This window comes from Pocillopora damicornis, chromosome 2, assembly GCF_964200805.1.
Source record: "Pocillopora damicornis chromosome 2, jaPocDami1.2, whole genome shotgun sequence".
In the NCBI taxonomy this organism is placed as follows: domain Eukaryota; kingdom Metazoa; phylum Cnidaria; class Anthozoa; order Scleractinia; family Pocilloporidae; genus Pocillopora; species Pocillopora damicornis.
The window spans coordinates 18,502,041-18,526,620 of NC_142671.1; the positions used below are offsets into that span (position 1 = coordinate 18,502,041).

General features: G+C 37.7%; 2 protein-coding genes and 1 long non-coding RNA gene across 6 annotated transcripts; all 3 read left to right on the plus strand.

The window, feature by feature from the left end:
• Positions 1 to 1,660: 1,660 nt before the first annotated feature.
• LOC113682841 (arsenite methyltransferase) lies at positions 1,661 to 12,259 on the plus strand. 2 transcript variants are annotated; one of them, XM_027200019.2, is made up of 9 exons: positions 1,661 to 2,125; positions 7,226 to 7,376; positions 8,476 to 8,612; positions 8,880 to 8,949; positions 9,338 to 9,419; positions 10,030 to 10,158; positions 10,362 to 10,448; positions 11,053 to 11,108; positions 11,851 to 12,259. In XM_027200019.2, the coding sequence occupies exons 1-9, from the start codon at positions 1,956 to 1,958 to the stop codon at positions 12,112 to 12,114; spliced, it is 1,146 nt and encodes a 381-aa protein (XP_027055820.2). In that variant the 5' UTR covers positions 1,661 to 1,955; the 3' UTR covers positions 12,115 to 12,259. The 2 variants fall into 2 exon arrangements, with proteins under 2 accessions (XP_027055820.2, XP_089052228.1); XM_089196102.1 differs by lacking the exon at positions 1,661 to 2,125 and adding an exon at positions 5,723 to 5,844.
• Positions 12,260 to 12,281: 22 nt separating this feature from the next.
• On the plus strand, positions 12,282 to 23,860 carry LOC113682842 (arsenite methyltransferase-like). 2 transcript variants are annotated; one of them, XM_027200020.2, is made up of 9 exons: positions 12,282 to 13,007; positions 14,692 to 14,842; positions 20,076 to 20,212; positions 20,411 to 20,480; positions 20,584 to 20,665; positions 21,186 to 21,314; positions 21,399 to 21,485; positions 22,632 to 22,687; positions 23,271 to 23,860. In XM_027200020.2, the coding sequence occupies exons 1-9, from the start codon at positions 12,838 to 12,840 to the stop codon at positions 23,475 to 23,477; spliced, it is 1,089 nt and encodes a 362-aa protein (XP_027055821.2). In that variant the 5' UTR covers positions 12,282 to 12,837; the 3' UTR covers positions 23,478 to 23,860. The 2 variants fall into 2 exon arrangements, with proteins under 2 accessions (XP_027055821.2, XP_089052229.1); XM_089196103.1 differs by having other exon boundaries at positions 12,404 to 13,007; positions 22,882 to 23,860.
• Positions 16,842 to 18,920, plus strand: LOC149050175 (uncharacterized). 2 transcript variants are annotated; one of them, XR_016183585.1, is made up of 3 exons: positions 16,842 to 16,927; positions 17,366 to 17,495; positions 18,697 to 18,920. It is a non-coding gene; the product is annotated as an uncharacterized LOC149050175 (long non-coding RNA). The 2 variants fall into 2 exon arrangements; XR_016183586.1 differs by lacking the exons at positions 16,842 to 16,927; positions 17,366 to 17,495 and adding an exon at positions 18,365 to 18,605 and having other exon boundaries at positions 18,697 to 18,821.
• Positions 23,861 to 24,580: the final 720 nt, after the last annotated feature.

Sequence of the window (24,580 nt, forward strand, 5' to 3'; positions counted from 1 at the left end):
GAGCAAGATCTAATGATACGCGTCCTCCATGCTGCTAAGATCAGCAATGTCAATAGCGTCATGTTTGTAAATAGAATAAGAGAGATGGTAAGTTTTTAGCTCGGTAAAGAAATAGAGAAAGATGCTTTTCGTCTTGTCACGAGCGTGGAACAAAGGAAAAGATTCTGAGTCCCCGCGCGGTAGAGCATCGGAGCGCGGAATCCGAAAGTCTGAGGTTTGATTCCTCGTGGTGAGTCAGAATTTTTTCTTTGTCCCGAAAAACATCTTTCTCTATTTCTTTACCGAGCTCAAAACGAATCAAATTGCAGGAAAATGAAAGACAAAGTAAACATTGTGTGGGGAATTTAGATTTTTGCCCCAAAACTTTTCTTTTTCTTTTTCCGGTTGTGCTTTTTTAACAAACCTGTCCAGCTCTAGATCAAAAATAAAACATTTTACAAACTAAAATCCAGTTTTTGGGCGGTTCAACCTTACGAGAAACTTTGGCTTGAAATGATACTTGAAATTTCAAATTGAACTCGCTCTGCGTGCCCTCACGATTTTAAAATCGCGCATATGATTTCCAACTAAATGGCGCTTTACTCAGTTCATTTACCATTGTCATGAGCTCTCGAGTTGCACTGACTAAAAAGGGCCTTTTCATGGAATTGCTAAACAGTTCAGGGCGTCCATGATATTATATTCACAGAGATTTGTAATTGAGCTCCCGCCCAAACTCGGAAATAGAAAAGATGTTTGCGTTGGAACACAGGGGTTTTACCATGCAAAAAAAGAAACAAGACGTAGATTATCATATGACACATCCGAACCCACTTGCGGAATCCCTTAGAAAACCACAGTAAAAGCTGACGTGTGTAGACGTGAGCCGTTCCGGAAAAAGCCGTCCGGCCCTAGGGCATTTGTGCGGTTTTGTTAACAAAAAAAAAAATGAAGAAAGAAAGAAATGTTGTTTGCTGTTGATACAAAAAATGAGCGATAAACAGAATCGAGATAATAATTTAACTTTTTTCAATAAACTGTGATTTTCTTGTTCTAACTCGAAAAAAAAATTAAGGAAAAGTTTTTGCAGGCTGCAGAATCTTTAGTATGGTTTCCTTGCGCGTGCCAGTCAGTCGCGTCCTATTTAAGTTGAACAAAGTTTTCGAATTTTTCAAACCTTCGTCAATAGTCACATGATAAAATGGTTATTGAATGAGTGGGAAGGCCGGACCTGAAAATGTTTGGCTCTCGTTCATGACTCACAGAGCTTGTTGTGCTTGGTCCATACTTCAGGGTCGCGAGCCAAATATTTTCCCGTCCAGACCTCCCACTCATTCAGTAAGTACATAGTATCCGCGGGGATCGGAACCCTTCCACCTAATATATCGAATATATCATAGCACATGAGATGAGTCGTGTCATTCTCGGGACAAACCAAGAATATGCGTCATAGCCCATAACATGGAAACATTCAAAATTTTATGATCCTCTAATTCATGAAGACAGTCAATTTGTATCATACTTATTCCTATACGCCATAACTGTAGGTGGTCTTTCAAACAGAAGTATTGTTTTCTGCGCTCTTTTTGTGATGTATATTGCGAACGTGTGTTGCGCAATAATGGATTATTGACATTGTTATGATGTAGAGTTTTATGGCGGTCTAAGGCTCTCCTGCACCAATCAGATTGAGTTTTTATACGCTGGTTATTTGACAATAAAATATATCTCATGGTAGAGCAAAAAATTATCTGCTTTACAGACATTTGTCTGATTTATTCTACATTATTCTAAGGTAGAAGTTACGTAATTAAAATGAAAGATAATGAAAAGAAAGCCACGTGGTGTACGTGGTGTGATACCTGACCGCTAAGGAGCTGGAGAGAAAAGTTAGTAAAAAAAATTTGCGTCTAGAATTTTCCTAAAAGTACGGGTTTGGAATACCGTTGTTTGCATTTGAAATTATTGTGCGAAAAATGAGCACTGACGCTGCAGAGAAAGTCAAAGAAGGTGTCAAGGCCTACTATGGTAAAAAACTAAAGACTTCGGATGATCTTCAGACGAACGCGTGCAAGCTTGGTGATAAACAGATGACTCCCTCCGTGAAGAGCGCATTGAAGCTTATTCATGATGAAGTAGCTAGCAAGTAAGAAAATCACACTGTTTTAACTTTTTAAGCTAATCAATAACGGGGAGCCGTACTGTAGATAAAACTTTTCTACAATTTCTTTTTCGGCGAAGTCACGAAAGGGACATCCACGCTTCGCTGGTCCGTAACCATCCGCCATGTTGAATAACTGAATTTTGCCAAAAGGGACACAACTCATAATGATTCAACATGGCGTGCGGCATTAAAACGCTATGGATCTTCTTTGTGGTTCGTATTTGGGATAAAATGTGGTTGAAGGAGGTCATTTTCCAAACTCTGGATGTGATAATCCATCTACCAAGGCTGAAAGTTAATAGTGCTCAAGAGTGTATAACACGGATATCTCTCTGTGTATGAGGCTTTACTTTCATCTGAATTACAGGGTGTAAACAGCTATTTATCCTTTGGGGTGTATTTGAGAGATATGTTGACCATACACACCTTATTGTTGGTATGTTAGTCTTACTAGATGCAATTGAGCTATAAAGCTTTATAACTTGACTGTACGACTCATACTTCACCAATGTCGTAAGTGGTACTTGAGATACATGGATTTAGATTTGTTCTCTTCTACCTCGTATTTATATTATTACTGTATATAAACTTGGGTTTGAGCTAGTGTTTATTTGTAAAAGGTGACATATGGTTTATGAATTTGCAGTTTGGTTTGCCAATGTCTTAGATCACAATCAGTTTGTCAATAAAGAACTGATTCATGCTTAGTTTGTGTATATTTAATGAAAAGATTCCAAGTTGCTATGTGTCTGTTCAGTAAAAGTGAAAAGATGAAAGTGTGGTAAGAACAAAAAAAGTGGCACATGAGGTGCAGCCAAGTGTGTCACTTATGTTCTTACCAAATTTTGACATCCTCTGTGATCTATTACTGAACAGACACACAGCAACTTGGAATCTATTTGTTTTATATAATAAAGAATTGAAAAAATTTTTAATGATGATGCCATCTATATGTCTGTCCTCCAATCAGTCATAAGCGAGAACCAATCAGAAGGCGTGCATAACTGAGCTTATTATATAATAAGTTATGGATGTATGCAGGAAGTTTGGAGAGCATGAGAGAAGTGGTAGGGTTCCTTGAGGCACAGTCAAGAACAACTCTAGCTTCTTAAGTGCTTTCCAAACTTCCCAAGTGTATCTATAACTCGATATATGTACAGTTAAAAGCACGAACCAATTCTTTTACAACATAGCATACAGACACAAGTTCATTAAAACTGTGTTGGGTGTACCAGAAACTGTGTTCTACTTGAAAACTATGATGAAAATGATGTGGCAAAAACAATAAAAAAATATTTCAAGATTAAATCTTTTCTGCACAGAAGCAAAAAATAAATAATTTTAAGTTAAAATTCATTAAGCACAACACTTACAAATTTTTTGCATTTAGGAGACCTGTGTGGTAGATTTACCATAGGTCTATCTTAATTGGGATGGAAGAAAAAATTTTGAAAGTTTTGAAACCTTGTGGCTAAACTTAACAGGAACTTTAAGCTGAAGTGAAACTGCACATGTCATGTTATGAATGCACAGCTGTGCATATATAAGGATTTTTACCATAGTAGCTCCATAGGAATTAGGTAGGACTTGTGCTCATTACAATATCTTTTGCTGTCACATTATGTGTATGTTCCTTGCTTTAAATTACAGCCATTGATTAAAAAATATTACAGGGTAACGTTGTATAAGAAAACCACATGAAAATAATACACTTCACCCATATACTTTGCCTACAAGTTGATTACCACAAGGGAACTTAAAGTTTGATACAACTCAGTCTGTTGTAAGCCAACCATATGTTTAATGTTTACAGTACAGAGTATGACACAATTGACACAAAATGACCCTCATCATTTTTTCAAAGGAAACTTGAAGTCATTTGATTGCAAAGTTCCATGCTGGAAACTTTTAAAAAACTTATAAAACTGTTAATAAAATATTTGATTATGTTTTAACATTGCTTCATGTCATTATCAAGACAGAAAACAAAATGGCAAGTGGAAATGTATTAAGGGGTAAAAAGAATGGAAAGAATGGTTTTTTTCCTCATCCCCAAAGGTGGAATAAAAATAAATCATTTGGAATAAAAAGAATGTGTCAAGTAAAATGTTTGGCAGGAATTGAATCATTCTCTGTGTTCATTGAAGGTTTGATGTCTGGAATTTAAAGCACTTCATGGATCAAACAGTCAAACTGCTGGTAAATTTTTTTCAGAACTTTAAGTTAAAACTTGATAATAAGGCAAAAGTTAATACGAAGTGATGTGATTTTGTATTTAAATGGGCTCATTCCCAGCACCTATTAAAAAATGAAAAAATAGATAACTTTAAAAAATTATCAAAGTGAGTTTGATTGTCTAGACTTCAAAACTATTTCAAGGGCTTGACCTCTATGAGCTGATCTTTGAGGAGACAGTACTAAATCAACTAGTATGTTGGCAAATTGACCTGAGACAATTGCAAACCAATGTATGGAATGGCCATTGCAGGGTGTGAAATTAACTTTTTTTTCTGATAGCCACTTGGCTCCTAAATTCTTCAAAGTGGTAGCCAATTCAAAAAAAGTTGGTCGCCATTTTCAAGGACAAACAAAATCTTTCTTTACGCTGTCAGCGTTCTAGATAGACCCTCCAAAATTAAGTTAGGGAAAAGATCTTTAACGTGCTACAAAGTGGACACTAGGATGGATGATATACAACGTTCAGGCTCATCTAAATCCAAGATGGCGTCTAGTTATCGATCGACTAGCGACTAAATACAGGAATGGCTCCGATCTGTGACTGGATGATAAAAATAGTAAAAGTTAATAAGTGATATCTTAACTCCTTGCTCGTGAGTATTGTGTCTCGAAGCGGAACAGCGAAAATCAATGTGAAAACACCGATGTGTCAAACAAGGAATGGCTACTTACATAACGAGGAGAAGGCAGAGTCTATCTTGTTCAGCGAGGTCGTTCAGCGATATTCCGGCGATGAAAAAGTCATCCGCTGTCAAGCTCCGCTTACAAAAGACAAAAGTTCAGGCGGACGACTAGAGACTGGAGCCACTTCTGTATTCCATCGCTGATAGGAATGGCTCCAACCTATGCGTACATTAATTTTTTTCGTTCTGGCTAAATAATTTATATACTGAGATTACAAATGAAAGAGTGATTTATTAGGTTTTTCTTATGTTGAAGTCTACAGTGCTTGCAAATGAAGCCCTCTTTTATTTCTACAGGGTTATGTAGTTTCTAAGTTTTAAATAACGCAGCAACTACATGTCACGTTTGGAAAATCACGCAATGTTGCGTGACGCTGCGACCGATGTTTTTAATTTACAGTATGCTCTGCTGGAGAAATATGGCTTGGCCGCAACCGAGGGAGACTTTTCGTGGAAAACTGATTTTCTAGGTAATTTTTCATATGAAAGACAAATCCATTCATCAGGCTTTTCATCTGTTTTTGACAGATCGGTGTTTTCTTTCGCATTGATATTTCATCGTTCCGCTTCGAGACACGCGGTTAACAATACTCACAAGCAAAGAGTTAAGACATAACTTATTAACTTTTACTATTTTTATCATCCAATTAAAGGTCGGAGCCATTCCTGTATTTAGTCGCTAGTTATCGATCGAGATGCATGTGCTACGTTTTGGAAACAAACGAGGAAGTTTGCCGTGGATTTATCTTTGCAAATCTTTTTAATTCACTATATCTCTTGGTAAGGTTATGATGAAACGTGCTAGTCGCTAATTTGGCGACTAACTTTCAGGATTTGGTCGCCAAAGTGAAAAATTTAGTCGCATTGGCGCCTGTATTAGGCGCAATTTCACGCCCTGCATTTGGTTGTTGGGGAAACCACTTGTAGGCATTTAAATCTCATTTAAATTTCTAAATCTATTTTCAAGATGCGGAAATATTATGAGAATTGGAGATAAAGTGGTGAAAAACTGTTATGATGAAACGTTCTAGTCGCTAATTTGGCGACTAACTTTCAGGATTTGGTCGCCAAAGTGAAAAATTTAGTCGCATTGGCGCCTGTATTAGGCGCAATTTCACGCCCTGCATTTGGTTGTTGGGGAAACCACTTGTAGGCATTTAAATCTCTGCAATTCATCCTTATATGTACATTATGTATGTGGTGCATAATTTGCCAAATTTCTGTTTGGAGCTTTTTCTAACAGAAGTTAGTGAGGTTAGCAGAATTGTTTGTTTATTTTGAGCAAGCTCTGTCTCATGAGGACAGGGTTCATTTATAGCCATTTCTGATTCTTAGAAAATAGGGATGGACATTTCTAAATCTATTTTCAAGATGTGGAAATATTATGAGAATTGGAGATAAAGTGGTGAAAAACTGGAGCAGGACTTTTCTTAGCTTAATTGCTTAAATACTGGTTTTCAGAACTAATAGAAAGGTAGATTAATTCACATATTTCAGCAACAAAATTTTGTAAGCACAATCAAGTACAGTTCCAGTGTTTCAGTAGAAGGATGTAACTTAAAACCTTGTGTTTAGGAATTGGAAAAAAAAGTTTATTACCAGGCTGAAAAATTCCTTGAATCTTGATGGTAAAAGGCTGTCTCCATTTTTTTGTCTGGTCTGGAGTGAATTGTTGATAAAATAGTTCAAAATTGGCACATTCGATCAAAAGCTCTTTGAACTCCCATCAAATCTTGGTCCACAATCCTTATGACTGTCTAATGTATCATGGGTTTGTTAAATTTATGATCAAGACAGAAATTCTCTAGACAATATCACTACAATATCAAACAGATAAGTGACGAAAATAAGAAAAAATATCAAATGGCAGATTAGTAGTAGATCCAATACTTAATTCTCCAAAGAAACATCATAAGAATTGTATGAGTTAAAAGGTTGAAAGGTTTGATGCTGGAAATAGCACTTTTTCAAGGGTATGCTGAAAGATGTTTTTTATCATACTGTGCAATTGTATAGTCTAGAGTGTGGGGATTTTTTAAAATTTGTTTGGAACTTTTTTACTTGAATATCTCTGTTGGAGTGCTAGTCTTATTGCACAATAAAACGAGATTCTAACTCTAACCAAAAATAATAAAGATTCTTAATCATTGATTTATTTTAGGTTTTATGGATGTGGTTTAGTGGCCCCAGAAGCCCTTGATGGCATGAAAATCTTGGATCTTGGAAGTGGATCAGGTCAAGATTGCTTTGTACTCAGTAAACTGGTTGGTGAACATGGCCATGTTACTGGAGTGGACATGACCAAAGAACAGGTATGCTCTATAGTCTACCAAGGTACCTGATAATGGTCCACACTCACTATTTTTGGGTGCTAGCCAGGAGCACCAAATGAAACTCGGAAAAATTTGGGTTGCATTTAGATTTATTTTACTTGAGAATTTTACATGCCTACCTCATCTTCATTATGTGTGATCCAACTAACTTGACTTACTTTCAACCATGTTAAATTTAGGTTCTTATACATGCACTATACTGTACAACCAAAACCAATGTTTTACAACAGCCTTTGAGAACAAATTAGCCACACTTGCAGATAAGCTGCATTGGCAGATAAGCTGTTCATTTAGACCTGTTCTTCAGAGTTTGAACAGAACTCCTTTCTTCATATTTTAAAGATGGAGAGTGAAACATTTTGAAAGAGTAAAAGTACATATTAAATCTTTATTCATTCAATTGTTGCATTTTGTGGGTTTTTATTATCATTATGAAAGATGATTAAAAGGAGAGGAAACAAATTCAAGTTATAAATTTGTGAGAATCATTATCTCTAGAATTAGAGCTATTGGTAGGCTTACATGTAGTTTGCATGATGGATGTTTGAATGCACTTAAGACAGCTCTGATGGTACACAAAAACACTTACAGTTGTTTTTGAATGGAGCCCAACCTACAGGACTCATGGGTCATAGTCTGCACACTCACCATGCACCTATTTTGCTGAATTGCTCATTTGTCTTAGGTTTCATCTTGGTTGCATCTGTGTTTTGTTTGTTCATAACACAGGCAAAACAGGGTCATGCCTGTGCAGTGATTGAGGGAAATACGGGAGGATGTTCATGTGGTTTCAATCTGCACTGTATTGGAAAACTGCTATTGTATTTCACACATCAATATCTTTTGATTTTATGATGTATTACAAATTATATGCTGTAACATGTTTGTCTGTTGCTGAGGGGTTAGATTTGTCTACATGTATCTTGCATGCTCTTCATTACAGTATTAGCCAAGGTTTGCCATGCATATTCCAGATTGCTTCAAATTCTGGATATCAACTTACATGTTGGCTGCACCTAGTGTCAAATCTGTATGAATACATCAGTAGAATTCCATTCATGTTATCCCTTGTATTTAGGTGGATGTTGCCAACAAGTACATCAAATATCATGCTGATCAATTTGGATATTCTAAACCAAACACTGATTTTAAACTTGGTGAGATGGAGCACCTATCTGATGTAGGAATACAGGACAGCTCTCTGGATATTATTATGTAAGAAAAAAATATCCGTGACATGACATTTGAGTATTCAGTATAGAAAAATCATATACAATAATAACAACTTGTTTTTTGGATTTCTTGTCACATACAAATGCTTGGAAGTTAAAACCTAAAAAAAGAGAATTTAAAAGAGTTTCCATAATGAAAATCACATGTAATATGAAAACATAATCTGGTTGAAGACTTGAAAAAGAACTTTGATGACTCAATAGCTACTATGCTCATCTGACATTCTCATTTTACTTTTCTCATCTGAAGTTCAAACTGTGTTGTAAACTTAACAGCAGACAAGAGTGTTGTTCTCAAAGAAGCTTACAGAGTTCTTAAGGTGAGACAATGCTCTAAACAAGTTAACTTTTCATACCCTATTATCATTATCAGTATTCTCCTTACCATTCTCTACACACTTGCCATGGTGCTGACTAGAAAGAGTTGTCTAACAGTAGAGGGATTCATAATTGGGATCAATATTAGTATCTGGGCAACTGCCCACCTACCCCTCCCCTAACCCAACATTAACCCTAACTTGTTATCAATTGACTGTTGTTGAGTTAGGGGAGGGGTAGGTGGGCAGTTGCCCAGATACTGATATTGATCCCATAATTGTAAGGAGAAATTAGAGGATGGTCAATCTTAAGGGTCAAAGGGTTGGTGTTTTATGTATCGAAGATGTTGATGAAGATTACTGATGCTGAGGTCTCATGTGATCTGCTTAGGATGGAGGGGAGGTTTACTTCAGTGATGTTTACACTGATACAAAACTATCTGAGGAAGCCAGAAAAGACGAAGTACTTTGGGGTAAGTGGCTTATCTTTGTTTAGTCCTTTCTATTCATACTGTTGCATGAAGTTGATATCCATTTCTTTCTTGCGGTAGAGAGGAAATTTCTCACCATCTATTCATTGCAAAAATCATGTGGGGCTTTTGGAGACAACCTTAATGTTACTTTTCTGTTTTATCTGCATATTATTATTATTATTGTTTTAAGTGACGACGTTGAAGAGCGGGAGGTATTAAGTGCATGGAGGTTGGGACCTTCATATTGGGTATAATGGAAAGAGGCCTTTGTATGTCTCAGGATGAGAAATAAATTGAAGCACCTTTCACAAGAATATACTGTCAGTTATTTAGTTAGGGACTCTCCCATGTGCCCATTCTGTAAGGGTGCCGTTGAGCAGAAAATAAGCAAGAGGTTGTGACTTTTCTTTTGAAAAAATAGTATGAAATTAATGGAGCTACTGCAAATCCCAAGTACACGATTTTGAATATATAATGCTCTGTTAAAGAATTTTTTAAACATGAAAACGTTGGAACATTTTTCCCTGTGTGACTGTTAATGGTTAGAAGTCTTACGTGACAATTTGCTATGTTAAGCCAGTTACTTTATCTATCTTTTTTGTGCCGTTAGGTGAATGTGTTTCAGGGGCGTTACACTGGAAAGAGCTGGTCGAACTGAGCAAAGAAGTAGGATTCTCTGGGCCACATTTGGTAACTGCGAGACCTTTTGTGGTTGAAGAACACCTCAGAAAACCACTAGGTGAGCGCTTTTTTTCAAAATTGATATCTTTACTGATATTGAGCCATCAAAAGAGCAAGGTTTCTCTGCTTAAGCAAACAATTCATTACTGTTGTCTGACCTAACTAGTAAATAAGCCGACTTACACAGAAGAGTAACTTACCTGACAGGTATTACCTGAAACATCATGGGTTTTTTTTTTTCTTCTTTTTCTTCCAATATAGGTGGTGCTCAGTTTGTCTCAGCCACCTATCGTTTGTTTAAAGTTCCTGAAAGCTGTAAGACAGAAGCATCCAGAGTGACATACAAAGGTAAAGAGAGCATAGAGCGGGCTAGAATGTCGTAGACGTGGTTGGACAAAGGGATGAAACAAAGAAGGAAATTTCAACTAGCCTAGCGCTACAAATCAATAGTTCTTTCCATCACAATTCTTATCGTTTCAAGTCTGAGTAATATAAAATGTTTGGAAGTGTTTAAAATACGTCTGAATTTTAAAATCAAAGAAACAACAGGTTTCGAAATGGTCGCGCACTGACTTTGCTCGTGGGGGATTAATCTGGCTCCAAGAATGTTTAGACTAACAACGAAGTGCTTGAGACGAGAACGAAATACTGCAATACTGTATAGCCAAAATAAAAGGACCTAAAGGTAGTTTGAAGTTCGATGGTAAGCTGAAGTAGTTGTTTGCGAGTGAGATTGTGGTGGTGGGTTCAAATTCCTGTAGGGCGAAACCTGTGGTTATCGTGCAAAAGTCGTATAAATCAATATTTGTCGTATGGTGATCGCTGCACCCGCGGCGGCTTTAGAGAGAAACAAATGTATGTGGAAGCTGTGAGCTATGAGGTAGTTACTACTTAAAAAAGTGCTCTACCCACACACCGGTAATGAGTTTGTTACGATTTTCTTTTTTTTCAGGCACTATTGAGGAAAGCCCAGAAGAGTTCAAGTTTAATGTTCACAACATATTGAAGGTATGTTCACTTCTTTAAACTGAGTTCCCTTTTTCTCTACATTCGAACACGAAAAATGATTACCCAGGAAATGTAATATGATGTTTCCAGTCACAGACAGGCATAATCAAGAAAGAATCCCGCGTGCTTTCGGCAGTGGTCCATTCTATGGCGTTTTTGATGCGTTCCACGGAAACTCTGTCTCTGAATTCAAGGGGAATCCTTGTTTCTTGGTGGTGTACGACTTTGTATTTACAACAAGGGCACATTTTTACCAAAAATTTTCTTGCTACTCAGTTTTTGAAAAATTAATGGTTTAAATTGCGTTTTTGCAATCTAAAGTTAATGCCATGAGCTCTAAATAAAATTTCTGAGAGAGTTAAGGCAAGCAAAAAATTTTTCTTTTCTTGGTCGGATTTACCTGAAAAAAAGGACACAACGTTATGTTAAAAAAACTTGGTCTACCAATGACCCATTACGACTCCTACCTTAGTGATGTTGTCGCACCTTGGCAGTTAGAGCTTCCCTCTCCCGAGAAAATGTTTTATAGTGAAAAGGTAAGAACCATAACGGACGAGTCTCTCAAAGCTCAGAAGTATAGCATCTCAAGTCCTGATCCAGGGATCCGAGTCTTTGTTTTAAAACACGGAATTGGTTTCCCGAATATCCACTCGTGCCCAACCAAGAAAATTATCGTTTTCTTTAACCAAGTAAAAAGAGGCCATTATGTGATTTCCATTATTGCGGCTCATTTGATTTGCAGAAAACACCTAAGGATGTTTCCTCTGATGTGGCAAGTGTCCTTAGTGCTTCACGTTTTTCGAAGCATTTCGAATTCCAACCGCTAGAGCCTGGAACCACAGCTCCCATTGATGATGTGTACATCGAAGCGGATCCGTTTGCGTATTGTGCGTCAAACAAAGTGGCGCCAGGAGCATGTTGCCCCAAACCTGCCAAACCTGTTGAGCAGGAAAACGGCTGTTGCCCGAAACGTGCGAAAACCGGTAATGAGGCTCGCTGCTGTTAAACGTGGTTCTCAGTATTCGAGGAAAACTGGAGACGGGGTTCTAAATATCTTGGGGACAATAATTAAAATGAAATGCCATTATACTCTTTCTTTATAATAACTGTGACAACCGAAGTCGTAATAAACGTAACCATTAAAGTTATAATTTATTTGGGTTTATTATGTAGCGCTGCAGCAGTGGTGTTTTTTCGCCCGCAAGAAAGTTTCACGGTGATTATTGGCTGGAACCGGAAGCATTGGAAACGTAGATTTGTTGCAGAGATCAAAATGAACGAGTGAACTTTACTTCGTTCTCACAGGCACATGTCTTGGAAAGCTAACGACCGCAGATCGTCCTCGTGAGTGGGGTCGACACAATTTTATGGCTATTAGTGATCGGATAGTTTTTTGCATTCCACATTTTTCCAACGTTTTAGTTTTTGCAAAGTCTCACAACACAGAGAGAAGGACTCGATATTCATGGTATTATGCAAAACAGGGTGGGTTACGGGACTCATGCAGCGGCCATTTTTTTCTCCTCAATGGGTCATCTTTCACAGGTAAGTTTGAGCGCTCTTTGCGCCTGCGTGTGCGCAGAAGATATTGCGTAATGCTATGTTTTAGAAGGAAAATTACAGCCGTGTGAGCCTTTGAAAAATTCTCGAACCTTGACCCTTTTAACTTTGTTCGTGAGCATAATACCTTGAAGAGGTCTTTCTCTCACGTGAAAAAGTTCTGCCAGAAATGAGCTCTGAAAGTGTAGATAAGGTTAAGGAAAGTGTAAAGGTCTACTATGGCAAAACCCTCAAGTCTTCCGATGATCTTCAGTCGAATGCCTGTAAACTAGGCGGAAAACAAATGTCAGACGCAGTGGAGAACGCTTTGAAACTTGTCCATGAGGAGGTATCGAGCAAGTAAGAGAATCACAGAGTTGTGTAACTTTGTAGGTTAGTCTAGTTTAAGTATTAAGAACTCTGATGGTGTTATAGGATAAATACAATACTCAGCTTTACGACGACATTGCTTTTTGGAATGTAGTCGAACATCAGTTAAAGTTATGATGAAATTCGAATGTCAACTGTAATATTCTGTAGGAAGCTTTTTGTTATGTGTGAATTCCGAATGGTTAGCTATGCATTTCTGAAAAATAGACTGACGTATTTCTTATATATAACGTCATACTACCAACCACTGCTCTCACATCGCTCGATTTATTTGCAGCGACTAGCTTCTTTAAGTTACCAAAACGCCCTTCGGATCATGACCTGGTTAGTGTTTTGAGAGAGAGATTATCAACCTGGGTTCCGGCTGAAATTAATGAAATACCTGATTAATTTAAGAGCATTTACAGCCTTAGTGGAAAACCACATTAAAGTTCACGTTGACCTTTATTCACGGAATGTGCGTTAACTTGCTACAATTGCGTTCATTCGTCGCTGATGTTAATCAGGCAGATGGTTTCCATAGATCCTGGGATTAGACAGTAGAGCATGTAGAGTTTTCCAGGTAGCCATCTACAGCCAGAGTTTTCTTGATACCTATCTACAAACCACAGTTTCTCCATTCGCTCTTTCGAAGGGCTAAGCTCAAAACGTCAGCTTTGACAGTATTTACTTTACGATGGACAATTTGTATTATCAACTCAGTTGATAGAACCGGAGTATCTTGTTATATTCCCCCACTAACGCAACACCACAGTTACCTTAGAAACTTTCTCTCTATATTTATTAATTTATCTACGATGAAGCCTGAAATTGTGGAAAGTGGTAGCGATACAGTTTACTCTTATTTGCGTCGCCGCTGAGTTATCCAAGCGAATCTTTTAATTGCAATATGATAATCTGTACCGGCTTTGATTGACGCAAGATTTTGGGAAAATGTGGGGTACCTTGCGAGAGTAGTAGGGTGAGATAAGGCGAGAAGGAGATTAAAAAATAGATCATATTGGATATCAAAGTGAATACGGATCCCGCTAGGACACTTTCCACTGAGTTTCACTCGACCCCATTGTCTTTGTGAATTATCATACTTAAAAGCTTGTGATGATAAACGACCAAGCTCAAGTCGTCAAATCACTAACAAGTTTGAAGATAACAGATTTTTAAGAGGAAGTTTCTTTCGTCGATAGGCGAAAAGATAAAGTAGTTGATTGTATGACAAAAAATTTACAGCGAAAGTGAATTTAACAAAAGTGATGTTTCAAGATTTGAGTGTTAAGACTGCTTGGGTTGTGTTTCGCTAAATCTTTTTAACACGATACACTAACATAAAGCAGATGCCTGCGATTTACAAGAAGCTAACTCTGTTTACCTAAACAAACTGCTAAATGTTAGCAAATAAAGCACTGAAGATCTTTCAACTTGAAATTAAGAGATCCTCGCAGCTAAGAACGTTACTGAAACGAGTAATTGTAAATAGGACCTGAAAAAAATTCAGGCCCGTACGGGATTTGAATTTTTTTCAGGTCGTATTTACAACTACTCGTTTCAGTAGTGTTCTTAGCTGCTAGGATCTCTTAATTTCATTTCTCCACCGTAGTGCAAATATATGAATTTTCATATATCTAAAATCATCATCTTTAAACTTGTTTAATATCAGGTTTTATGGGTGCGGTTTAGTGGCCCCAGAGGCAATTGACGGCTTGTATATCCTGGATCTTGGAAGTGGATCGGGACAAGATTGTTTTGTACTCAGTAAACTGGTTGGTGAACACGGCCATGTTACTGGAGTAGACATGACCAAAGAACAGGTATTTAAGAGTGTCTCTGTAAGAGCGGTCCGGTCGATTTTGCTTGAGACACAGATTTCGCTCGTTTCTCGTGTGTTGTAAGACATTCATGTACCTATACTAAAACCACAATCAGTTTGATCGGATCTCTTTATTTTTCAGAGTTTTACGGAAATTAAATTTCACTCGAGCGAAGGCTTGTCGTGACACTTTTCAAGACTTTAATTTCATACAACTTTGGAGGACAATTTACAAAAAACTACGGAACTCAGCAAAAAACAAGTACCACAGCCATGTATATTAACTCTATCTTATCTATCGAGGTGACTTTCGTAAACATCACGTGTCAATCAAGGAAACAGGGAGACTTGAATGACACCCTATCGGTTCGCCTAAATCACACACGCCAAAACCGATCAAATTCAAGGTAAATTTTTGAAAAAGTGAGGCGTTCTTAACTGACCCAACTAACATAGCTAGGAAGTAGGTGCCATAGAAAAGGTAACTACAGAAAAAAACTTTGCGGCCCGACCTTTACGAGAACTTTATAACTCCGTGAACTTACCTAATTTTCGGCAATCTCCAAGTTTGGCCGCCATTTTGAGGGACTTGTTTACATGAAGCGTAACCGATATAAATCAAGCAGGTAGATCTAAAACCGTCAGAAATACATACGAAAGCAATTCAAATGAACTTTACTTTCAATTCAAGCGGCAAAATTTGAAATTGTTCGTTAAACTTACCATCCCCATGCGACCATTTATCCCAACAATTCAAACACTACAACTAGTGTTCGAATTCCCCTCGTCGATTCCACCGCAAGAAATAACCTGTGCCACTCAAGCTTCGACTCGAATGTGAAGTACGAATCAAATAACATAACTGCTTCATCTTCGCGGCAATATCACGCTGGTATTTTGATTTTCCGATCGATAAGAACGGTGATCAAGAATCGATCGGTTTGTTTACCTCATAAACGTGACCGCTGACCAGCTGCTGAGTGAAAACAGTACGGTTCAGTGGCGAGGGGCGGGGTGAGGGGTGGGTGCGGGCAGATTATCAAAAGATTTTTGGGAACATTCGAACATATACATTAAAGTATCATGATAAACATTAGGATTCTCAGTCTTAAGAAGGCATGCTTCGTGTTGCAGACAACTTTTATTTTACTCAGTATTCTTTTTTATTTCAAATACATTTCGTTCCAAATAGGACTAGCATCAGTTCATAGATTTAAAAACAAATCTTTACCACGTAAATAAATGTGTTTAGATAATCGAGATAACCATTGAACCTATTGTATCGCACCGGAAATAACGTGTCTTGTCTTTGCCCAACTCTGAGAGCGTGGAGCGGCAAAGACGCGAGATACGTGTCTCGCGTGGAGCGGCTTCTCCATGCTCACAGGATACGCGTGGCCTCACTATCTTTAAGGAAAGTAAGAGACTGCTCGAAGTCTGTATTCCGTTCAACCATTTCATAAGAGTGACGCGAGTCTTTCAATTGAGTGAGAAAGTCACAAACCCATTCTTTATCTCACGAGCTTAACCACTGACCGCTCACGAATTACAATAGGCTTCTCCTTTGACGCGGAAATTGAAATCGTATCGAATATACAAAGTTATAGTGAGTTCCTTTAGATCTCCCGAACTTGTATCGCGTTGGAAACAATAACAAGTACAGAAAGAAGTCGTTCATTAGCGAGACGTTCATTATGTCTCAGGACTCCTTTTTGAATAGCAAAGATGGAAAAAACTTTGGTTCATCTTGTGGCTTAAGTGGTTTGGTACGACTGTCTGAATGCAATGACGAAGTAAAACATCATTTGATAAGCTGCCACCTGTCTAAAGAGGTTTTTGAGTGAAAATGAGCTAATCTTGGCAAAGATTGGCCTATTTCACCTCGCTCAAGAGGATAAACAAAAAAATGTGGATTTGCCATAGGCATCGCCACACTCTGGGGAAGTTTTGGAGAAGTGCAAAGGTAACATGTCAGTATCCTGATCATGATGTGTCAGGAAGCGTATCCAAGGCAGATATGTAATTACCTTGCATATGTCTCAGGACATTCAAAAGCTGTTTGGAGTTATTATTCCAGTGGAATCAGGTAGTCTTCAGTAACATTTTCTGTTATCTATTTTTGTCACGTGACATATCTGCTCGAAAAGAGAAGAAATTCTTTATTAGATGAAGGGTACTTAAGTACACATCACGTTGAAAAAAAATAGATCTATGTGTAAGTGCTTTTAATTACAGATGGAAATATGTACAATGTTGCTCGGTTGATAATCAATAATGTTTTTGTGGAAGATCAAATCACCTGACAACGCAATATACCTACTCATGCGTACGGTTCACAATTATTTGCGGTCAGTTTTCCTCAGTTTGTATGATTCTCATTAACCAGTATGATAAAATTTGCAGACTAAAAGACCCCTTATTTGATTGAGAATAATAAAAGTAAACCGTGCATGTCGGTTTTTAATTCCTGATGGATGCTAGTGGGCTTTACTTTAACTGAGAAATTTGCAATCGCTTACCTCAGCTCTCTGTGTCCCATGCCATAAGAAGCACAAGAAAAAAGTTGATGATAGTGAGTCTTGGCTGAGACAAGAAGAATCAGAGAAGAATCTACGGTCCCCAGAAACGCCACTATTAAACACGAGACAACTAAGGTAAATTGAATTAAGTGTTATTTGTTTTATTTAAAACTATCGTTCAGATTATAAGATACCCGAAAAACTCTCCTCACCGATTTTTTTCTTACATTCTGTTAATCAAAAGTTTCAATAATTACAAAGGCTTTCTTGTTGATCGTCTTAATAGCAACAGTTTCCAGGATCCAAGGGGAGCAAAAGAAAGAACAATTTTCTGTGTAGCTAGGTAAGGCGACATGCCGGCTTTATACTTCTTCCGGCGTGATAACGATAATGATGACAACAATGGGCAAAAAACACCGTCCGCTAATGATGACGATCATCATAGTTATTAACAAATCTCAGTTATAGTCCTGAAAAAAATCTCCGGGGGTCCTTTGAAAAATCCACTTAATCTCGCCAGAAATCAAAGTTGTTTACACTCAATCTAAGGTTCGTGCGATTTTACGACGAATTTTCAATTCCGGTGTGTTGCATGCGCGACTTTTGATAGAAAAAACCTGCACGCGCCATAACAAATCTCTATCACTTTGCATACATTCTTGGGAACAGAAAAAATTACTTAGAGCAAACATTCTAAGTATAGTGTTCATTCCTTGCAATGGGGCATAAATAAAAGGTTCTGGTGGAAAAGACACCTTATTTTATACCACTGATGACAAGCAAAAAGGTTAAAAATATATTGAAAACTCTATTAATACCAGCTCTAATTTAAAGGAGAAAGTTATGAGAATACAATAAAAGTTGTCTGTACCACGAAGCATGCCTTCACTGTTTAGACTGATAGTCCAAGAGCTTTTTGAGCATGTGTTCGAATATCTTATGACGATAAGCCCGCCACCCACCCCACCCTGCGCTATACTGTTTTCACTTAGCGGCTGGTCAGCGGTCACGTTTATGAGGTAAACAAACCGATCGATTCCTGATCACCGTTCTTGTCGATCGGAAAATCAAAATACCAGCGTGATATTGCCGCGAAGATGAAGCGGTTATGTTACTTGATTCGTACTTCACATTCGAGTCGAAGCTTGAGTGGCACAGGTTATTTCTTGCGGTGGAATCGACGAGGGGAATTCGAACACTAGTTGTAGTGTTTGAATTGTTGGGATAAATGGTCGCATGGGGATGGTAAGTTTAACGAACAATTTCAAATTTTGCCGCTTGAATTGAAAGTAAAGTTCATTTGAATTGCTTTCGTATGTATTTCTGACGGTTTTAGATCTACCTGCTTGATTTATATCGGTTACGCTTCATGTAAACAAGTCCCTCAAAATGGCGGCCAAACTTGGAGATTGCCGAAAATTAGGTAAGTTCACGGAGTTATAAAGTTCTCGTAAAGGTCGGGCCGCAAAGTTTTTTTCTGTAGTTACCTTTTCTATGGCACCTACTTCCTAGCTATGTTAGTTGGGTCAGTTAAGAACGCCTCACTTTTTCAAAAATTTACCTTGAATTTGATCGGTTTTGGCGTGTGTGATTTAGGCGAACCGATAGGGTGTCATTCAAGTCTCCCTGTTTCCTTGATTGACACGTAATGTTTACGAAAGTCACCTCGATAGATAAGATAGAGTTAATATACATGGCTGTGGTACTTGTTTTTTGCTGAGTTCCGTAGTTTTTTGTAAATTGTCCTCCAAAGTTGTATGAAATTAAAGTCTTGAAAAGTGTCACGACAAGCCTTCGCTCGAGTGAAATTTAATTTCCGTAAAACTCTGAAAAATAAAGAGATCCGATCAAACTGATTGTGGTTTTAGTATAGGTACATGAATGTCTTACAACACACGAGAAACGAGCGAAATCTGTGTCTCAAGCAAAATCGACCGGACCGCTCTTACAGAGACACTCTCTTAAGTAGTTCTTTATAATGTGCTTTTCGACTGAGCGTTTTCCGACCAAAAACTGAGTACGTGGTTAAAACGCCACATTAGAACAATGATAACGACAGCGGTAAAAAATCATAAGCAGACAATAAGAACTCGAAGTAACACGTTATAGACAGAGCGGAAGGATAGGAATTTGCAAGTCGAATTTGATGTCCGTATTTTGGTTGATTGCTCGAGAGGGGGTGGCGTAAATTATCAAAACCGGTCACTGAGCGGAGTGCAAGAACAGCACCAACAAAGGTTACTTATGGAATAAGTTGGTATTTCGTTTAAATTTAATTTATTCATTCCATCAATTTAATCAACTTAGAGTTGTTCTTAGTCTCGCGTTTTCGACCACATTGTCTGCATACCTACAAATCAATTGGATCAGTAGCTGGTTCTTTATAACTCTTTAGATATGATGAAAATTTAAGGCTAGTAACTGTGAGGATCCGCCCTAAACCATCTGATCAATTTTTTTCAAAAATCATCACTTAAATCAGTGCCCACATGATATTTGAAATTATTGTTTAGTGTAATCGACAGCTATAAGGGAAGGGGGTAGGGGGGTCCGTGTTTTCTTTTTCCAATGCTCCTTGTTCCCAAATTTACCAAAATTCTTAGTAAATTTTGTATATTGCATCAGAGTCTGCATGGAATATAGTAAGGTACACTGGCTTATCTGTATAAACACATCAGGAGATTGAACAACCATAAATCATTGCCTCACACCTAGGTGGACATTGCCAACAAGTACGTAGAATACCATGCTCACCAGTTTGGATATTCTAAGCCAAACACTGATTTTAAACTTGGTGAAATGGAGCGGCTGTCTGATGTAGGAATACAGGACAGGACTATGGACATAATAATGTAAGTGAATCCAAGAAACAGTCTGAAGGAAAAGGTGTATTAAATACATATAAATTTTATCACGCCCAGTGGATCCAAGTGGAGATGCCTCTTTAGAAGTATGTAACAAATTGGCAATGAAACAAGGTAAAGTAAAAAATAAATTTTCCATGACAGCTAGACGTATCTAACTTTCTTGTTCATCGTCTCTACGCTAAGTTCAAACTGTGTTGTAAACCTGACTGCAGACAAGAGAGTTGTTCTTAAAGAAGCTTACAGAGTTCTTAAGGTGAGACAATGCTGTTTTCAAGTTAATTTGTTATGTGTTCAGTGTGGTGAATCTGTTTAGGACTATCAATATCACTAAAGTCTTATGACGTTATCTGTTGTAGGATGGAGGCGAGGTATACTTCAGTGATGTCTACACCGATACAAAACTGCCTGAGGAAGTCAGAAGAGACGAAGTGCTTTGGGGTAAGTGATTTACTTTTGTTTGGTATTTTCTGTTTGTATAACATGTGGTATTAGTCTGATATATTTATATATCAATATTCTATATATAAAAAAAGTTTAACTTCATCAATATTGCGAGATACGGGTGCACAAACAAATGACTTCGATTTTATGTGGCTTCTCTATCTGCATACCTCATTTGGAGAACAGAACTTGGATATAAAAAATTAGGTAATAATTATGAGGTTTAACATCCGTAGGACCAAGGATCCTTAGGTGCCTCTAGGAAGAAAAGAGCCTTTTACAAACTCTTTTTGTGAAGAGTGAATTCGATCAACTCCACAAGATAGAAGTCAGCGTTACATCTTTTTAGGATCAAACCCCTCCAATCCAGGATATTTGAAAATTGATTATTATTTTAAAAAAAAGTCTGTTTGTATACACGAAAGTTCGGTTTTAAAAATAAGAACTCTTCTCGTCTACCGGTTATTTTACCATTCCTTGTTACTTGTTTGATATCTGAGACGTGTTGTATCCTAAGGTGAAGGTGTTGGAGGAGCTCTTCACTGGAAGGAGTTGATTAAGCTGTGCAAGGAAGTTGGTTTCTCAGGGCCATATTTGGTTACTGCCAGACCTTTTGTGGTTGAACCACATCTTAGACAACCTCTTGGTGGGTGTTTAAATTGCGTCGTAAAACTGTTTAAATACGTAACGACTAAAAATTGTACGTTAGTGCTTTTTTTTTCAATCGTAGGTAATGCACAGTTTGTGGCGGCCACTTATCGCTTGTTCAAGGTCCTTAACAGCAGTGAGACAGTTGCTTCTAGAGTAACATACAAAGGTATGTCAAACAGTGAACCTAAGAGCATCAAAACGCCTAAGGGGAGGCGCAGTAAAGGGGACAAAAAGAGCAAAAAGTAGCTTGAAAAAGTTAAACAACAAAGAATCTTTCTTCTCGCCTCAAGGTTCCTAGTCTGTTTCTTTTGGCCTAATCCCCCGTAAGGTTTGGCAAGCCCCTATTTATCGGCTCCTATTTGGTACGTATGCACTAGTAACTCAAGTATAAGCATAACCATCTTCATAGTGATAAGAGAAGGTAAAACAAAAGATTCCAGTGACAAACACGACAACTGCTTTGACGCTGCAACCAATTTTGGTTGTGGCAAAATTATTTTGCTCTTTACTTTGAAATGAAACAAATGCATTAATTAAGATATCCTCAGAAAAAGAATTATCGAACAATTTTTTTTAAAATTTTCCTTAAATGTTCCCTACCAATGTCTGTTTCAAAAAACACATTAAAAAAGATAGGTCATCCTGCTTGTTTGAGAGATATGACGGGCCAAAGTTACCGCATTTTTGCCTGTGCTGGCAATAATCACACGCGATATTTCATCGGTTCAGAGTACATTTTGCGGTAGCTGGGAGCAAGGGTTTTTAAAGTAACAGTTAAAAAAAACTTGATGAGTAGAAAGTCTTGAGCTTGTGAAAAAATTGGATATTTAATTTGTGGAAAAGTCACTCGATTTTAAACGACATCGACTTAAAAACGTTCATCGAGTCGTTGCTTTCAAGGTTATAATTTGCATCATCGAGTAACGGACTTCGTGAATGCTTTTAGCTGTTTTTTCTTTTTCCCCTCAGATGAACTTTTTCTTTATTTCTCCAAGTTAAAGGATGATTTGTAAAACCAAAATTATGGAATATAAAATGTAGGTCATCGTGCTCGTTTAAGAGCTGAAGACCGTCGTACTTCTTTACCTGGTCCATTGATTTAAAACACAATACCGTGTTCTCGAAATGCACGCGCGCTTATTCGCCTGATTGCATGATTTTTATGGGCAGTACATGATGCGCAGTGCAATACTAAGGAATCACCGTAAGGTGTTGTGAACTTAAGTAACATAAACTTAGCAGCATTAGCGCCCATACACGAGCTAAATCAAGAACTTAGTTTGCTTTTGCATCAAACACTTCTTTTTCCAAGGAACTATAGAGGACAACCCAAACGAACTCAAGTTAAGTGTTCATAACACCTTTACGGTATGTTAATTTTTCTTCATTGAGTCTTTTAGCTGGTAAAAATACTAGCTCCTGTTGCAATTAACATTGCTACTGAAATTTTTACAGAAGAAAATTATCTGTATCTATAAACACTACCCATGATAAATGAAAAATTCCGAACTGAGCGAGATTATAACTCATGGAATTGTAACACACGCTTAGTACCCCGATAGATTGAGCTTTCAAGCCAACAAGGAGCTAATCATTGTGAGATTTCGTAATGTTCCCGTGATGGATAAATGCATAAAAGAAAGTTGCGCCCAAAACAGTCAGTGTGTTAACAACTGGTGTAATATATAGTTGGATCGTAGCCTTTCTATGTACAACTTAATAGTTGTTAAAGTAAGACGAGCTCCACGTACATAACTCGGTCCATTACAAAGCGGGAATCTATCTCAAGGGCCATGGAATTTAATCCAGTACCTACCTATTAACAAATTAGAGAGTTTTTCGGGCTTTGATTCATAGCTTTGACGATCTTTCCCCTTTTAAGTCGTCAATCCACGATTTAAATGGAAAACTAAATACATTTTCTTTGATCTGTAAGTCATTTATGTTGTAGAGGACAACCAAGGCTGTTTCTACTGAAGTAGTAGGTGTCCTCAGGGCATCCCGTTTCTCGAAGCATTTCGAATTCCAACCGCTAGAGCCTGGAACCACAGCTCCAATTGATGACGTGTACATTGACGCGGATCCTTTTGCCTACTGTGTGTCAAACAAAGTGGCACCAGGAGCATCTTGCCCCAAACTGGCTAAACTGGAAAGTTGAACAGAGAAACGGCTTGTTACCCGAAATGTAGGAAGAAGGTTTCAAGGCGCCATTTTGAGCATACTGTAAAACCAATTTGAGACAGACTTAGTCTAGCTAGTTTGAACCTTCGTTGTCATAGTGAACAGGGATGCTATAATGTTATTTAATTATTACCTAGTCAGTTACTTTGGAATTCATATTCACTGTTTTGAACTTGAAGTTGAGCTTTTATACCGTTGACTGAGCTCTTACTTGAAATGCTTTCAAATTATCTTTTTCTTTTTGTAATATTTTAATAAGGTTTTTGATCTCTCACTTAGAGTTGTAACGATATGTGTCGATAAACACAGGACTAAGGAAAGCCATGCAGAAAAATTAATAAACACCCTTATAAGTGTAAATTTGCAGTGTGTAAATTTTTGTGTGCTTATTAATTGTGTTACCAGGCTTTGACGTCAACAGGATCTCTCTCTCTGTGTTCCCGTTTTGTTGTTTAAATATACTGTTAACAAACATTGTCGAGGAGTTGGCGTAAGTTAAACCCCAATCTCTCTTTCTCTCTCGCGGCTATCAAAGTGGAAGAAGTCCTGAGGTCGAACGAAATGAGAAAAGGAAGGGGCCGAGAGTAAATTCTTTTCAAGGGCTTCTTTAAACTACTGAAGAGGCCTGACGGCTGAAGCTCACTATTATCAATATTAAAAGTAAATACGTGTCTTCATCCAGTTGATAGCTGGGTGGCAGAATATAACATATATGTGTCGTTTTTCGTCAACACTTCTACAGACCGCAGTACAGAAAAAACCTGGCGACAGGAATTAATGCGAATAACAATGGAAACGAAAGAAAAGAAAGGTCCAGACACCGGAGAGATCCATTATGCCCATAGTAAATGAATGAAAACTTATCTTCCAGAAAAATGTCTTTAATTTCAAAATCGTCCAGGTTCGAGTTGACATTTTTAAAACTACAAGAATAGTTGCATTTAGTTAATAAGCCTTCAGCTTGTCTGGAGAGCTCGGCGTTTATTATTTTGTATCCGCCTTTTAAAGTGAGAAAACTCATTTGAATAACAAATTATTTTCAAAATTAATATTCATATTTGCACTCGGTCTTGCACGTGG

Coding starts and splice junctions, on each gene's coding strand:
- LOC113682841 (XM_027200019.2), top strand. CDS start 1,956: ATGAGCACTGACGCTGCAGAGAAAGTCAAAGAAGGTGTCAAGGCCTAC. Junction 8,613..8,879: donor AGCTCTCTGGATATTATTAT/GTAAGAAAAAAA, acceptor TCTCATCTGAAG/TTCAAACTGTGTTGTAAACT. Junction 8,950..9,337: donor AAGCTTACAGAGTTCTTAAG/GTGAGACAATGC, acceptor TGATCTGCTTAG/GATGGAGGGGAGGTTTACTT.
- LOC113682842 (XM_027200020.2), top strand. CDS start 12,838: ATGAGCTCTGAAAGTGTAGATAAGGTTAAGGAAAGTGTAAAGGTCTAC. Junction 13,008..14,691: donor CATGAGGAGGTATCGAGCAA/GTAAGAGAATCA, acceptor GTTTAATATCAG/GTTTTATGGGTGCGGTTTAG. Junction 20,213..20,410: donor AGGACTATGGACATAATAAT/GTAAGTGAATCC, acceptor CTCTACGCTAAG/TTCAAACTGTGTTGTAAACC.